The sequence below is a fragment of the Pogona vitticeps genome, chromosome 4 (assembly GCF_051106095.1).
Source record: "Pogona vitticeps strain Pit_001003342236 chromosome 4, PviZW2.1, whole genome shotgun sequence".
Taxonomy (NCBI): domain Eukaryota; kingdom Metazoa; phylum Chordata; class Lepidosauria; order Squamata; family Agamidae; genus Pogona; species Pogona vitticeps.
This window is the reverse complement of record NC_135786.1, coordinates 162,809,938-162,827,496: the sequence shown is the minus strand read 5'-3', so window position 1 is coordinate 162,827,496 and position 17,559 is coordinate 162,809,938. Positions and strand designations below refer to the sequence as shown.

General features: G+C 39.1%; 1 protein-coding gene across 12 annotated transcripts in view; it reads right to left on the bottom strand.

Moving 5' to 3' along the window:
- Window positions 1–17,559, bottom strand: part of PHACTR1 (phosphatase and actin regulator 1) — a 325,437-nt gene that overhangs the window by 47,182 nt on the left and 260,696 nt on the right. For 6 of the 12 annotated variants that reach the window (XM_072998617.2, XM_072998618.2, XM_072998619.2 and 3 more), the window contains 2 exons: window positions 8,129–8,293; window positions 4,264–4,470 (listed from right to left, as the gene is read on the bottom strand). In XM_072998617.2, coding sequence (XP_072854718.2) covers window positions 4,264–4,470; window positions 8,129–8,293 — 372 coding nt within the window. The remainder of the gene's footprint in view (window positions 1–4,263; window positions 4,471–8,128; window positions 8,294–17,559) is intronic. The other 6 variants (XM_072998621.2, XM_078393443.1, XM_078393444.1 and 3 more) reach the window with 1 other exon arrangement.

The following is a 17,559-nucleotide window of genomic DNA, read 5'->3' as shown; positions in this document are numbered from 1 at the left end:
TATGTATGCATAATTGTAGACACCTTGATCATAACTCAACTCACTTGCCTCAATTCTAAGCTAAGGAGTTTCCATTATTTAGTTCTTTCTGAGCTAAAGAACCCCCTCATAACCTTTCTTTACAAAAGGGTTGTCCTAGTCTCTTTATCACTTTGGTTCTATTTACTTTTGAGATTCTGAAATAATCTTTCTCAGAAATGGCCACAGCATTACAAGCTGATCACACCATGGTTGTATAAGGGCTGTATGACACTGGCAATACTATTTTTTTTATATAATCATATTCCAAGAGGAAACCTGCCTTTTAAAAAACATTTGCCACATACTAGATTCACATTTTCACTGGATTATATATATCACAATCTATTGGATAGTCACCAATAGGTCACACCTCTACATGATGCAAAGTAAGGATTACCCAGGGTATACTACTATACTGTTCAATGCAGAGTGGCTAAATCTCTGGTTGATTCCACTGCCAGCTGTTCTAGGGGCCCTGTGGGACTGTGTAGCTTGACTATGGACACAGAGGTTGGATTTCCTTGCAGGAGGCAAAGAAAGGATTTGAACTGCTGACCCACAGCTACATAGTACTGTAGTCCCAAATCACGGAGCTACTCCGCCGTCTACTTATAAATAATTACATACCATCAAGTCAAATCCAGTTTATACCAACCCTTTCCTGGGCTTTCTAGGTATAGAATTCTCAGAAGTGATTTATCATCTCTTCTGGGTTTCTTCCCTGGGACTGTGCAGCATGCCCAAAGCCACCCAGGATGGCTCTACTACTACAAAACAGAGTGAGGAATTGAACTCCTGATCTCCAGCCCCCACAGCTAAGCAACCAATTCACTGAGCTATCCAGCCTCATGATCCTGTTTACCTCTTAAAAAAAAAAATACAAGTGAACAAAAAATAGAATGTATTGTCTGCAAACTGTTAAAATATTTCGAATATCTTTAAAACGAAAAAAGCCACTTTGCATAAATCTTCTGCATGCAGATTGACACCATCCATATGCTTTAGCTATATTTTGTAGCAATTATGACACTTATAAAAACAAAACAAAACAACTTAAGAAAGAGGCAATAAAGAAAAAAAAAAACCAAATCTCCAGTTACACTGAAGTATGAAAATGAATAAAATCTTATGGTTGAAACTGAATACAGTATTTGGGTAATACTATTTCTTTTTTTTTTTAACCAATCTGTTTTCTATTTTAATTCTATTTGTTTATTAAATTTTATTAGTGATATCCACCTTGAGCTTTTTTGGGGGGTGAGGGGATTAAAGGCAAGTTATAAAATTAAAAATTAAGGAAATAAATCCATCAACCTATTCATCCATCTTATCCTATCCTCAAAAGAGTGACTGGAGAGGTTGAATTCATACTGAACCATTCACAAAACTCAGTTTCACACAGACCTCATAATGGGAGGAAAGAATGAAGATAAATTCTGTGAAGATGAACCTCATAAGAATTTCTATAATCTATTTCTCAATGAAATATTTTTTGGTATCTTCTGTGATAGCTTCTGCAAAGTAGACATGGTCTAGAGGGGCGGGGTAAAAATCAAATAAATCAATCAAATAAATAAATAAAGTACTATGAAGCAAAATGTTGTTCACTATCACTTCCTATTTCTTACTTTTCTTCATCCAAAATCCTAAGCAGAAAACAAACACACACTTGCAAAACAAACAAACAAACAAACAAACAAAATGCTGGACCTATATCACAAAACCCGACAGTTTCATTTTGAATGCAACAGTTCTTATTATAAGATTTCCTTCAAACAGGGCCCAAATATGCCTCTAGAGAAATTTGTAATGGAATAGGGTTAATTTATTTTCAGCTTCGAAAATCTGATTCATTAAGGCTCATTACACATTTCTGAAGTCTATGCAAATCAGAGTGCATAGTGATTTTAGAAGGATCTTAGAAATGTGTATCTGTGGACCCTTACACCTTGATTCGAAGTGTGTTTGTTTAGAAAGAATCCCTTGCAATTTCATTGAGATCAGAAGTCAAACTACATGTTACAACCTAGCCATATGACCTGTTAGCCTGATGGCTCCATCTCTACTGCAGGTATTCTCAGGGGAAGAAGTGGCAACACAGAAGCACACTCACAGAAGTGACCGAGAGTGAGAAAAAGATGGTTTAACAATCCCCTTGCCCACTGTTTCCTCCTTTTCCCCAGGTACTATTCCACCTATGGTACTCTGCATCTTTGTCAACAAGAAAAATACAAAGCAAACCCACAGATGATTTGAAAGTTTATGGGCAGGGATGGATGTTTACATAAAAAAAAAAAAAACAGGAAACAGGAGCAGGTTTGGGTTTAAAAGGAATTCTGGGTTGTTTCTGTTAATGTTCACAAATTCCTGGTCTCGGCACATGCTCAGAAGCACCCTGCTCCATAATTATGGCCATATATCTGCTCATCTGCCTAATGCATTATTCCCTTGGGAGCATTTTGGGTAACTCCTGTGTTCTATAAAAATGAAACCAGAACCATCAGGAATAAGTTTGCTTTCTTTGCTGTACCCGACAAATGCTCATGGCGCAATAAATGGCTCCATCTTTAAGATTCTAAAAAGAGAAACAGAAAAGATGGCAACTTTGCAGTTAGAAGCAGAGCTGCCGTAAGAATTAAAGCTTCCTAGCTGGGCATCTAAATTAGCTTGACTTTACAGTGGTGCCTCGCATTACGACGTTAATTCATTCCAGCGAAATCGCTGTAGAACGAAAACATCGTAATGCGAAAACAAAAAGCCAATTGAAATGCATTGTAACCCCTTCAATGTGTTCCAATGGGCTGGAAACTCACCGTCCAGCAAAGATCCTCCATAGAGTGGCCATTTTCAGTGCCTGTGCAGCAAGGAATCCGTCCCAGAAAACAGCAGGGAGCCATTTTATTTACTCGGTGGCCATTTTGAAACTGCTAATCAGCTGGAGGAAAATCGTCGTTTTGCGAAGAATCGGTTCCCGAAGCAGGGAACTGATCATCGCAAAGTGAAAAAAAAAACCATTCAGACCATCATTTTGCGATCGCAATTGCGATCGCAAAAAGATCACCGTAATGCAGTTTCGTCGTAATGCGGGGCAATCGTAAAGCGAGGCACCACTGTATTTGATGACTGGTCATCAGGAGGTAAAAAACCAGGCAGCTTGGGTTTCATGCTGATTGCGCAAACATGACAGCTCTGAAGAAAACATTCAGAATAAATATAGGAGGGGGAGGAGTGTGTGTGTCACTGTAGCGTTCCCCTTTATTATGTCAATGGTTCATGTTTGTTATGTTAATTGTTCATGCATATTCATGTTGCTGAGAGGCAGAGCCGAGGAGATGTGATAAGGGGATTCAAACCCAGGTCTCCTGAGTCCTAGTCCATCACTCTTTCCTGTACATCACACTAGGCCAATGGAAATGAATTTCAACAGCAGGATTCAGCACTACTTTCTGTTATGTAATTAATTGTGCACTGCAGACCACATGTATACACTAAGTCTTATGCTCTCACTTGCACAACAATTAACATCCAGACCAACTGTGCTGGTCAAGTTTTTCATTCCACTAGCAACATACTGGATCTAAGGTACAGGACTTAAGAAGGGCACATCCTACAGAAAACTGTAAATGGCCAAAGAAGTATTGGAGTTGAGAAAGAAAGAAAGAAGCCGGTGATGAGCTAGCATGTTACAAATGTTATACCTTCTACACAACCAATTATTTTAATTGCAACACAACAGACATGTGATGAAGGGTATATTTGCATAGAATATTTCAAGTGATTTAACTGCAATTTTCTCTCCTTTAACAATAGTGGGAAGCACAGCTACAAAATGAAATGATTCAGAAATTCTTGGTACCCACACTATACTTCCCAGGATTATTTAGAAGAGGAGGTCAAGGATAAAACTGGTATAAAATTGAGATATTTCTGAAGTACAGATAGGCTGCACTGATCCATGCAATGGCCTCCGATAAATTCTATCCTTCACCATGACAAAGTCAGCCTGAGAAGTCCTTGATCTATATCTATTAAAAACCAGCAAATATTTGAATGTGTAAATTTGTATTGTCTGATCTTATATTTGCAAGTCATTGGCACATGCATTTTACTAACAAAATGAGTGGCAACAACAAAAGCTTATGTATTTCAGTTTTATGGAGAAAATGTGTTTTGTTCAGAGTTACAGAGGGAACTCTGCTTTTAAGGGAGGTGGAACAAACCATTTGGAACATACTTACTTACCAGCTAAGTGGTTGGCAATCCTGGCAATGGGTTTGGGTGGCAGGGCAGGGGGCTGTTTGAGGAGGGAGAGCTGTTTCACTGGGGTGTCCTCATGGTCTCCAGAGAAAGCAGCAGTTTTTTTAGGGGGAAGTAGTAAGACAGGTTTAGATGAAGAATCTTGAGATAGGTGGACTCCAGATTCACTGGACGTGGGACTCTCTTCAGACACTGGAGGACACAACCACAGCACAGACGCAACAACGTTAAAGCAAAGCGGCGGTAGGTAGACAAGAAGCAGCAGCAGAGCAATGTGGATTTAAAAACAGAGCTAACAGTAGAGTTTATGTCTCTCTCTCTCTCTCTCTCTCTGTATGTCTCTCTCTATATATACTGTATATGAAGGAGAAGGAAAAGAAGGAGCAGGAGTGGGAGGAGGTGGCGGCAGCAGCAGCAGAAGAAAAGGAAGAGGAAGAGACATTAATTCTCCATGAAGAAACTGAAAGAAACTGAAAACAAATTATTGGGCTTTCACAAAAGGCAATAAAACTCTCACTATCAACAAAGACAATATTATTTTTTTGGCAGATTCTAAAAAAATATTTGGAATCCAGCGGTAAATTCTTGTGCTCAGCTTGTTTTCTTCTGAAGCCAACTTGACTGCAACAACACAATTGAATAATCTGCAAGTAGCTAGCAGTGTAACTTAATTTAGAAGGATATGTGTCAGCATTAATTACTCTTGTGACTCAGTTGCTGATGAACCTAAAAGTAACTAGGAACTTTTGCAGGACTCCTGTCAAGCCTGCAATTCCCAAGCTTTCTGCACTGAGGATACCTTTCCCACACTGAGTCATCTGCCACAAGACTCCTTCCTATACAGTATTTTACAGTGGATTCTGAAGCATATCCCTTAGGCACCCTCACCAAGCTTCCAACCTGACAGAATACACAGAAAACTCTCTCTATTACTGCGCAACTCAAGGAAAGGCTAACAGAAATGGGGAAATCTTCTTCCAGGACGATGTGTCTATCATTGTTGTTTTTCTCGCACTGAACTCCCTTTGAACAAATCTGAATAAAGCAGCTCTTCCAAAAAAGAAGAAAACTATGCCAATATCGATATTTTTGACAACAAATTTCAGACCTTTCAACTGTTATCCATTATTATGCTAATAAATAATTTTCAGATGTACTGTACTATTTTACCCTAGTAATCAATCAACGGGGCCTGTGCTCAGCCATCCTCATCTGAAGATGGAGGCTTTCTTTCTCCTCTCTGTCTGTATAATCAGATGCAGCTATTTCTGCTCTGATACACATTAAAACCCCAAGAAGCAAATGGTCCTTGTTGTGCCTCAGCTACGCAACTTGAAAGTGAAATATTAAGAGCTGTTTATGTCTTGGTCGCCTCCTGAATTTTATAAAGAATTGGCATTCCTTCTCATTATGTGGGCTACTTAATATGAATAAACTGTTGGGATCATAACAACCTTGAATAACACTGGGTATAAGTGGGAGGGAGCTTTCACAAATTAAGGTGACTGCCTCTTTTGCCACTAACCAAATGGCAGAGCTCCTCCCCGCCCCGCCAATGGCTTCCACCCCTCCTCTTCCTGTTTGCTTTGGTTTGCTCTCTTTGCTCTTGTCTCTTTCAGCCATGTCATCATGAAGGCAGTTTCTCCTGCATGTGGAGACTGTAACCTTCCTTGTATTCTTCTGTTTGTAATTACTGATAACAACTATATGTAAAGATATGATTTCTTTTTTTACTTAAAATGTTTCCAGAGTGATCTTTTAACATATACTGTAAAGTGCTAGTTACTATGAAGGGGGTCAGTTCTGAAACTTGAGCTATTCTCTTACACATTCGCTCTGCAGTTATTGTTTGTACCTGATACTGTACTCTGCTAAACTAATGGAATTATCAATTATCCACAATATAAACCTTATTCAGTGTATCTGAAAAGAAAAAGTCATCATCAAACAAATTCCCCTTTTAACTTGTGTCATTTCACTGAAATTGTATTTCATAATCTGTTTATATAGCACAAAATATGATGATTCATCATAAACTATAATGGCTGAAACCACAAGATCATACATAAGAAAGCTTAGAAGTAATGAATCATAAGTAATGATCTTATGTGTAAGGAGACCAATGAAAAGTAATGACTAATGCAATACCAATGAGTAATGGCTAACACAGCTTTGAAGATAACATTCAACACTATGATTACATAAGAATAATTTTGTAGTAATGCGTCCAGTTTGAAAAGAGTGTACCATATTGAGACAGTAAATATAAAAAGATTGTATTAGTGTACATGCATAAGATGAAAAGCCCTATTTTACTGCATTAAAAGTCCACCTAAATCAGATGCCTCTGAAGCTGAAACCATGAAAGCATTAGTGTTTTAGACTATAATTCCCAGAATCTCATAACCACCATGGCCACTGGCTCTGCTGGGGAGTCTGGAAACTATAGATCAGAGAAGTAACTCTTTCATACTACAGATTACCCTTCATGTATTCCCACACAATTCCACCAGGCACCCCTGTATTCCTAAATTATCACAAAAAGAAAGAAAACTCTTTTCCCCCATTTTCTCCACCATATAAACCTCCAACATAGTCCCCATTATTATAATATTTTTTAAAAAGCAACTTTAAAAATTTCAACCTTTATAGCCTCCTTGGAGGGAAAGTATTCAAATCCTCAGATAATTCTGGCTGCTGTTTTCTGCATCTTTTCCACCATTAAAATATTCTTTTTAAGACAGGGTGAGCAGAACTGTACTATAAACGGGCAGCAGTCCTCTTCCTCTTTGTCCTGCTTGCTTTTGTTGGCACTTTTTTTGCCACTTTCAACCATGCCATTAAGAAGGCAGTTTCGTCTGCATGTGGAGACTATAACTGTCCTTTTTATCCTTCTGTTTTCTAGCCTTACAGTATTCGTTTTAAGACAGGGTGAAAATAATGATACTTATTTCTAAAACTTGGTAGCAACCACAGATTAGTCAGTGTCACTTCCTGTCCCTTTCCTAATGATCCCTATAGCCAAATTTCCCCGTAGCTAAGTAATGTTCCCTGTGCCTGTTCACCAATGCTACACAGCAACCTGGAGTTCTCCCTGAGCTTTCCATCAGGACAGCAAGATGTATTGGTGTGAATTAAGGCTAGCAATGTGCAATTTAGTCAAAGGTGCAATTAATAATTTTCTGCTATAAAGTCAATTCAGACTTTCTACGGTTTACTAGGTAGAGAGTGGAAGATAGGAGGACCTGGCGTGCTCTGGTCCATGGGGTCACGAAGAGTCGGACACGACTAAACGACTAGACGACGACGAGGTAGAAAGTACTGAGAAGTGGTTTACCATTCACTTTTTCTGGGGACCCCTGGGATTGTGCAGCTTGCCCAAGGGAGCCCAGGCTCGTTCTTCTGGGAGACATGGTGTGGAATTTCCAACCTCTGCCTCCACAGCCAGATACCCAACCCACTGAGCAATTCAGTCAGCTAGTTTTTATACAAACATCAGAGACTAAGGTTCTGCATATTATCAGGATCAGGACACTTTAGAAAAATAAAGAATAATAATCACTACATATCAAATAATTACAATCACAATAGTGACAAATGTTAGCTCTTTATATTGGAAGTTGCTCTTTAATTCACTTGCCTATGAAATTAATTAAGACAGGTATGATTCTTGGTCACTGGTAATTAGACCTCATGTCATCACCTAATTCTGGGTGTTTTCTCATTCCAAAGCAGAGTACATCCATTTGGGTATCTCAGCAACAAAATAAAATAGAATAAAACAAAATAAAACAAATGAATCAATGTTCTCTTATTTCCTGCACAATTTATTATAGAATTCAGAGGCTACCTGTTCCATCCATGATCTCTGGAGTTGGGAGTACTTCATAAGTACAGGAATCCCCAGATGCAGAACATGACTCCAAGTCAGATAGGGCTGGGAGTGAAAGCTGACTAGAACTCAAAGCCTGACCATTCTCCAAAGATCTTTCTTCATTCTGTATGGGAAGTTCATCTGCAAAAAAACACAAGAGTTGTGTGAGAGAAACATGATGAGTACAATTAGGTTAAGTTCCAATTTTCTTTTTAAAAAAAAGACAGCCTGGAGAATGTGATTCCCTGTTTCCCTTAGTAGTACCCCACATATCTTACAGGCACAGCCTTAATACATAATAGCTACATAGCTATCCAGCCATATTTTGACAGACTCGGGCTTCCTCAGTTCAGAATGACGGAGGTAAATGATATTAGGTTGTTGTACTGTATGTTCCTAGCATAACTGAATGAAGATGCTGCAGTAGATTCCCTTTATGTGATGGAAGTCGTCCAGCAGCTCGGAAGGGTTGCACACAGGATTCAAAGACTAGGTAACAATCTCTCTATCTGGCTTAATTGACACTTTCCTCTCTTTCTATTACTAAAATTTAACTTATAGCTTTGTTATGCATTGGTCAGTATCCCCTTACAGAGATCCTCTAGCATAGTGGGAGTGATGCCACCAGCAGACTCTCACTAATTAAAAAGGGTTTGTTTTTTTGAGGGGGGATGCATATAACTTGCACACATGGTTGAAATCTTGAGCTTTGTTATGCATGTGGAAGGCAAACAGCACAACATCCAGTTGCTTCTATTTAACAATGAACTGCTGGATAGCTCAGTGGCTTAAGTATCTGGCTGCAGATCTAGAGGTTGGGAGTTCGATTTCCCACTGTGGCTCGACAGGGGCCAGATTTGATTATCCATGGGGTCAGCTCTGCAATTCTAAGTGTATTATTATTATTAGGAGTCACTGCTGGGACTCTTGGGAGTGTGTGTGCCCATTGGCATGGCATACACTTCCAGCAGGGACTTGTTAATTGCCAGCTAGAAGTGTCTGAATGTTATGCTATTTGCCTTCTACAAAGCAAAAGGATTTCAGCCAATGAAACAAAACTGTGCACATCCCAAAATCAAAAGAGGGACTCTGATTGGTGTCAATCTGCTGCTGCCAACAATGTCATTCATATTGTACCAGTGGAACTCTGTAGGAAAATACTAGCCAATGAGTGTGGTTTAGCTGCACCTTTGTTATTACCAAAGAAATCTTTGTATTTTGCCCAAGGCTAGATGCAGATGCTTGAGCTGCTGTTGTCTCTCTGTTTGCAAAAAAGAGAAATCTCCATACTGTCTCTTCCCAATAGATTTCACTTGCATATCTGCGGGACTCCCTGATTCATCAAGCTCCACTTTATACATACTCAGCTGGTGGTCTGCAACTGCCTTTAATTGTAGGTTCCCACAGCTTTAACCAGTTAGTCACATTTTTGGACGTCCACACCTTTTTTTCCTTCCTCATTTTTTTTTACTGTTTTATCTGAAGAGTTCTAGAGACCTTAAAAGCTCCCATGTTTTGTTTACTTATAGTTGATTCTAATACAGTAAACTATTGCCCACCTTTAGATTTTGATTTACAACAGGATTGTAACTTCTTGCACAAAACGTGGTTGGCACAGAGCTGCTCATGGTGGAGTGGGGCCCTAACTTCTGCCCCAGGTCCCTGTAAATCAAGCACCCCTCACCTTGACCCTTGTGTGCATGGATTCCTGCTGCAGCTTCGTTCCAATGCTTAAGAGAGCTCCCCTTAGTGATAGGGCCGCCACCATCCCATTTATGCCTCTTTCCTTCATAATAGTGATTTCCATAACAGATAGTTCATATTAATCAGTACTTAAACAATTCTGCTTGTGGACTTATTTGATCCCATTTACAAGACTGCCTTCCAATGATTTATCAATACTACAGTTTCTGAACAATTTGTGACAGTTTATGGAAAATATCCGCTAGGACAAAAAATGCCATCCGAATTCATAAAACCTGGCATAAATCTGTGGAGCTAATCATACATTTACAGGGTTTTGAATGAAGGATATCAATGGACAATATTTTCAATGATGTGCCACTAACCAGTGAACTGGATAAGAAATGTGACTCTGGTTATTACACTAAAGAAACCAACTAATTAAAAATTCCCCAAAGAAGATACTCAATGAACATGAAGATGATGAATGTATGCATTTCTGTATAGCTTGGAATTCAGTAATTTATTTTGTCTATAAACAATGGTGACATTTCCAAAGATCTCAAAGGGTGAAGTATTCAAAGTTATGTGTTTGTCCTTTAAGGATCCTTGAAAAAGGAAGGGTCTTCTGCCTTTTAGAATCTACCTTTAGAATCTTTTTCCTAGGATTGTTTAGATTATAAGCTCTTTGTTTTTAAAGCTATTAATACAGAATTTGGAAAGGATCATATACAGTATACAGAAAGAGAGACTAAGATTTTAATCAGCAGCAAACAGTGCTGTAGGCTTTTTAATGATCAGAATAGAAAATAAGGTGGGGAAGGACAGATTTATAGAAATGGTATGATTTAATTTGCAATTCAATGTTAGCGTCACATACCCTATTCTGTACATCATTTAATAATATTCTTTATTTTCGTTAAAGGTGTTTAAATCTTATATACAATTCCAGCCCATCCACGGGACACAGGGAGGTAATAATTTCAGGTGGCCGATGCTGCTGGGCAGCAATAGCAACTTCCCAGCTGTTCTTTTGGGAACTTCAAAGACGTTGTCCTCAGCAACAAATCTTGTCCTGCACCTCCAAAATTTCCTGGTGCCTCCAGTGTTCTGGAAGAGACTTTTCAATTGCCAATGTTCAAATAAGACTGACCTGCCTGACCAGTAGGCGCCTGCACAAGGAATGAGGAGAAAGAGACATCTGCTGCTTTAGTTACAGTATATCAGTGTTATGGTTGCAGCAGCAATATATGCAGAAACAGCCCTTGGTAGAGGACCTGAATGATACAGTAGTTAAATCTGGAGTATGTATCACAGTGGAGAAAGGCCAAAGTAACACATGTTCTTCAGCACGCAGAAAAAGATTGACTAATTTTGAAAACTTTCCTTTCCCTTTTTGTCTTTCTAAAAAGTCCTCAGAAATATTTTTACTAATACTACAGGAAAAGTTTTAAATTCCTACTTTATAATGTTAAAAAAATCACTTTTACCAGTCAATTCACAAACAGAAAGAATAGAGATATAGCAGAGAAGAACATAATAGAACAGCATACTGTAATAGAATCTGAAATATGGCTATAAAGATTTATGTCAGCCATTTTAAAAGACATGTAAGGTTCTTTGCCTTCTTTCTCTAAGTAAAAATATTATATTAATACAGGCATTTGGGACACAGCAGGGCTAGTTCCAAGTATAAGGCTCCATATTACACACACACACAAACACACAAACACACACACACACACACACACACACACACACACACACACACACACACACACACACACACACTGATACTAATGCTTTCCCTTAATGGACTTGCCTGCTAGCACTACCAGAAGCAGATGGAAGTACAGTGGTGCCTCGCTAGACGATGATAATCCGTTCCACTGAAATCGCTGTTTAGTGAAATCATTGTCTAGCAAAAAGCATTTCCCCATTGGAATGCATTGAAACCTGTTTAATGCACTCCAATGGGGAAGAATCGTCATTGTCTAGAGAAGATCGGCCATAGGAAAGCCGCTTTGCGAATCACCGATCAGCTGTTTAAATTACTGTCTTGCGAAGCTTAGGTCCCAAAAACACCCGTTTTGCGAGCCCGGAGGGAGCTGTCCAAATGGTTGTCTAGCAAAAATTGGTTTGCGAAGCAGGGACCAAACATTGTGCAGTGAAATTCCCCCATAGGAATCACGGTTTTGCGAATCGCTATAGCGATCGCAAAAAGTCAATGTCTAGCAAAAAAAAAAAAAAAAACTGTCATGCGGGGTAACTGTCTAGCAAGGCACCACTGTAGAGATTTTGTGCTCTGTAGTGAGCAGCTAGAGAGGCATTGTCAGTAATTCACTCTGATTACCAACAATACCTCTGATATTGCTCCAAAACATTATGGAAACTTAAATGGTAGCATCATTCAAATTTCCCATATATCCCAGAACGACTCTAATCATTGAGGATTATGATTATGAAAGTATTGCATTGGTGGGCATACATGACAGGACCTACTTGGGCATTACACACTGCTGCCTAAGGAGACAGAGTGCAGACACGAGTCTTGGGCAGGATCCTCAAGTTTCTTGATCCATTATTTTATAGCTGGCATTTTGGTTCATTTTTATTTGAACAGCTGATCACCAAAAGGCAAAACCTGGAAATGTATTTTTTAAGGCGAATAAATATAATGAGAAGCTGGAGGCACCCATAACTAACTAGTGAAAATATGAGGTTCTGAGGCCCTAATATAGTTCAGTTATGGATGGTGTGAGTGCATATTCATTCTCTTTAAAAAGCTTTGTAAAGGTTCTCTTTCACTTCATCAATGGGACTTACACTAGTGTCAACTTAAAAGGTCCCATCCATTCAAATGGGCTGCTTTAGCTGGTACAGGCAACAGAATTTGGTCCCAAGATTTCAGTCAGTAATCACTGAATTCTGAAAACTGGATCTGATTTCAGTAGTCAATTCTGTGTTTGGCCATTACATATCCATTGGTGGGTGGAAGCTCATTTGACAGAGCACATGGCCATAGAAGTATCTGTTATATTTGGCATGCACAGAAACATAGGGATACAATTTGTTTCCAGTTCCTGAGCAGTCTTTAATCTGCTTTATATGAGAGCACTCCAAGACTAAAATATGTTTCAAGTAAGTAAACTGCAATGCTACACATATCTCCTAGAAAATTACCCCCACTCAACCTGGAGGAACTCACTTGTAACTAGTAAATGTGCTTGTGATTGTGCAGGATGGCTTCCACTCTATTCACATGTCTGTGAATAGAGTGGAAGCTTCTGAGTAAACATGCTCTACAGAAAGCTTTACGGCAGTGGCAGGAAACTACGCTCACACAGGATTGAATAACAGATTTGGAGGGGTAAGATGAAAGGGTACTATTCACTCACATCTGCCATCCCCAACACAATTTGCCCTTACCATCATGGTCAAACAGTATGGTCATTGGAACTGATGGCAATTGTAATTAAATACATCTATGGGTGAGTAGGGACGTGGTGGCGTTGTGGGCTAAACCGCAGAAGCCTGTGCTGCAGGGTCAGAAGACCAAGCAATTGTAAGATCGAATCCACATGATGGAGTGAGCGCCCATCACTTGTCCCAGCTCCCGCCAACCTAGCGGTTCGAAAGCATGCAAATGCGAGTAGATTAATAGGGACCACCTCGGTGGGAAGGTAACAGCGTTCCGTGTCTAAGTCGCATTGGCCATGTGACCACGGAAGATTGTCTTCGGGCAAAACGCTGGCTCTATGGCTTGGATTTTATGGAGACACGTGGCAAATTCTGTGAATTTGACTACGAACAGAACTGATATACATATTAGAGGACAAATATCTCCTGTGATGTATGCTTCTTGGCTCAATAATAGTGACCAAAACTTAAGCTCTGCAAACCACAGTGATTTCCAGCTGGGAAAAGGAAAGGTCCAGTGTGGTCCGAAAGATTACACAAATGCAAGAGTAGGTGATACATTTTTGGACCACTAAAAATAAAACACATACTGTAGCAAGCTTTCATGGATGAAATCCACTTCATCGGGCTCTATGTATCTCTCCTTCATGGATGGTACAGAAAAATTGTCCAGAAATTGATGTTACATATCTGGCAGAGATGAGACGAAGTGGAAAAAGTAAAGAAAAAGTGACTGCTGAACTATCTGTGAACTACTGGATTTCAGTGTGAAAACACCCTTAATGCAAATATCAAATACAGTGGTACCTCGCAAGACGAACGCCTCGTGGGACGAAAAAAAGCAAGACTAATGGTTTTTTCAATCGCTATGGTGCCTCGCAAGACGGCTTCTTCTATGGCTCTGATTCGCAAGACAATTCCCCCCCCCCGAGACCGATGCCTCGCAAGATGAAAAAAATTCATCCGCCTTGTGAGGTTCCCATAGGAATGCATTGCAATGGGAAGCCGCTTTTCGCAAGACAGCGCTTCTCGCAGAACGAATTACTGTACATTCGTCTTGCAAGGCACCACTGTATGTGAACAATAACAGGTCCATAGCTAGTTGCATGCATGTAGAAGTAACTGCCCACGTGAGCTGCCACTCTTACCAGCATGGAAGCTGCATTCTTGATAAGGTAATGTGGTTTATTCAGTTCAGTGCCAGTGTGATATAATAAGAATGGTGGATTGGGACATATGAGGTCCAAGTTCAAAACTTCATTGAACCACAGAACTCACTAGACAATTTAGGATGACAGCCATCTGCTCGCAAACAGATTATTATGGGGATAGAGAAGGTGAATCATGTAGATTGCCTTGAGCTCAGTGGAGGAACAGGTGGGAAAAAACGCAACTGACAGTGGATTTAGAAGCAATAGAGAAATTAGGTTACTAATTTGAATATATGTTCATAATATGTTATATTCTTATAACTGCGCTCAGAGCTTCAAAATGTTTTTTCGCCGGAAAGCCCCAGCGAGCCATACAGTATAGTCCAAAAAGAAGCATTTCAAAACGCTACACGTGTCTATACTCTTGGTTCCTAAACTTTTTGATATAATTTTCTCCTTGATATTTGAAAATCTCTCATGTTCACATCGCTCCCGCAATTAATTACAGCTCTCCAAATTTTAAATGTATAATAACAAATAATAGTAAGAAATTTTATATTTTAAAAAGTCTAACCAGCTTTCCTTGCAACAAAGGAATAATCAAAATGTATTCTTCATACTTCTTTTTCGTAATGGGATCAAAAGAATTCTTCTAATATGCAAATAAGTTTATGAGCATGTCCAAAGCTTGAAAATGTTACTTTTCTTAGACTACAAAGTTAATGGACAAAATGGATAAGTTACTGTGAATGTTTATTAACTACTGATAATGCAGAGAGGAAAACTTTCTGACACCTTTCTGAAACTTTCTGACCTCAGCGCTGGTGTATCATCACTATGGGGTCCAACTATAGTTCTACAACACTGTATAAATCTTGGTTTCACTACAAGTCTTCATCAGACCGGTTAGTAAAACAAAACAAAATGAAATCTTATAACATTATAGCTAGTCCTTAAGGTCTTCATGCTGCCCTAGGGGGCACACACCCCTGTTTTAAGTCTATTCTTTTACTTCCCTCTCCATGTCTTCCACCTCTTCATGCTCTCTTGGAAAGTTCCTGCCCTCGCCTTGGGAATAAATTACTGTATATTGTATCCGTTCTGTACCTTATCTAGGAGAAGGGGGAATCAGTGAAATCAACATATAGATCACTATATTGGTTAAATGACCCATATGCAGTAGGTCAAATTGCCACTTCCTTTAGTGGTTGTGGCATTCGCTCCTCGTGCCCCTGCCTGACTCTCCCAACACGCAGCACACGAAGGCAAACTAATACTCCTTTTTACCCCGCTGCCACCAGTTGATCACTAAAACAACATTAATTATGGAAGGATGAAGATGAAGGTCCAAACTTCACTGTCTTTTAAATAAAATTTGTTTATTGATTACAGATGTTTTATGATTAATCATAGGTAACTTCTATTATCATCAATCTCAACCTTCTACTTGTCTCTCCATTCTACTCTGACTCACTGACTCTCTCTCTCTGACTCCGCCTCTTTTTCATATCTCTCGGCTGTGTCTCTCACCAACATTAGCCTGCAACATGAATATGCATGACTACTTAACATAATAAGGGTGAACGTTACAGTGGTCTCTACTCTCATTTGACAGATTCCCACTTCTCCTAGGTGAGGTACAGAACTAACACAATACTGTATGATAATTTATTCTTTCCTATGGAATACACAAAATATTAATAGATATGAACATAATAAATCCAAGTAAATTTATTCAAGTAGCAGATGCAATGAAGAGGAGCATACAGTACTGGATGACTAAGATTCACTCAAAGCTATGGGAACCATTTAACCCTTGCACTGCAGGAAAAGAATTATTGCCCCATGGCATTTGAAAGGAAGCAGTGTTACTCATAAACTCATTTACCAGTGCAAGTAATGCAGCAGTCATGTTTTCAGCTACAGAACAGAAATATGAATATATCCTGGTGGAACGTCTGGAATATATTACATCATGAGAATTATCTGATACTGAAAATGCAGAGTCTCAAATCATTTAAATAGAGGAGAATTGCTGGTGGAGAAACACACTGTGTCCAATAATTTAAACTGGAAAAGGTCGAAGTATAACATACCACCAGACTTGACATCTCTTCCCTAGAAGCAAATCCATAAATGTATCATAATAGAAGAATAAATTATACTAGACCGGATAAAATGTAATCATATGCATGTCAATAGCACTTACTCCTAGGAACATGTGTACAGCCACAGACTGCAATTTTGTGCACATTTATGCAGAAAGCCTAAGGAGAAAGCCTTACAGAACTCAGTAAAATCTACATAGGGTCATGGTCTAAAATGCTTTACAACTTCAAGACAATATACCTTCTAAAACCTCATCTCTCTGTGTATATATGTACGTATTTTTGTTCATTTGAAAGAGAGGGAGACAGATGAGTTTTGCAATTGCTTTGTATCATACAAAACAGCTTCAGATTTGGAATCTAAGGGTGAAACAACACTAAAAAGCCAAATCAAAGTGATTCAGCTTTGCTGCAATTTAATTTGCAGCCTGTTTTACATTTGAAAACATAGTGCTCACATAGGTGCTGTGGGTTGATTTGAGGGGTCACTGTTCGTACTGGATGAAGTGCAATTTGCATTCCAGCACACAGCTCCCCTTCCTGCTTTCCTTCCTTGCTCCCAACTGTGCTGATACTTACTTCCTTTGGTCCTGCTTCTACCAATTCTTTTACAGGGAGCAAATACAAGAAATACTAATAAGAATGAGGCCCCAGTGAGAAGGTGGTAGGGCAATCTAGTGCTAATCTCAGGCATACATTATATTTTTGAACTTATTTTCTAATTCAGAGGACAACTTGGGAGAGAGGAAAAAATGGGAGGGGGGACATTTTCCTGATCCTGAACATCATGCCCCAACTGACTTCATCACTGAAACACCACCTACAGACATGCACCCATCTATACAAAAATGTATCACAACTAACCACATGGGAAAAACCCATTCAAATTGTTCCGGCTTGAAAGAAGTAGAAGCTGCTCAACAGCAGACAAAAGAAGCTACTTTAGGAAGCAAAAAGGATGGAACCGATTTGTATTAGTAAAAAAAAAAAAAACTTGGAATCCAATCATTTTATAAGCAGAACAAATCCCATGATATTTGACTAT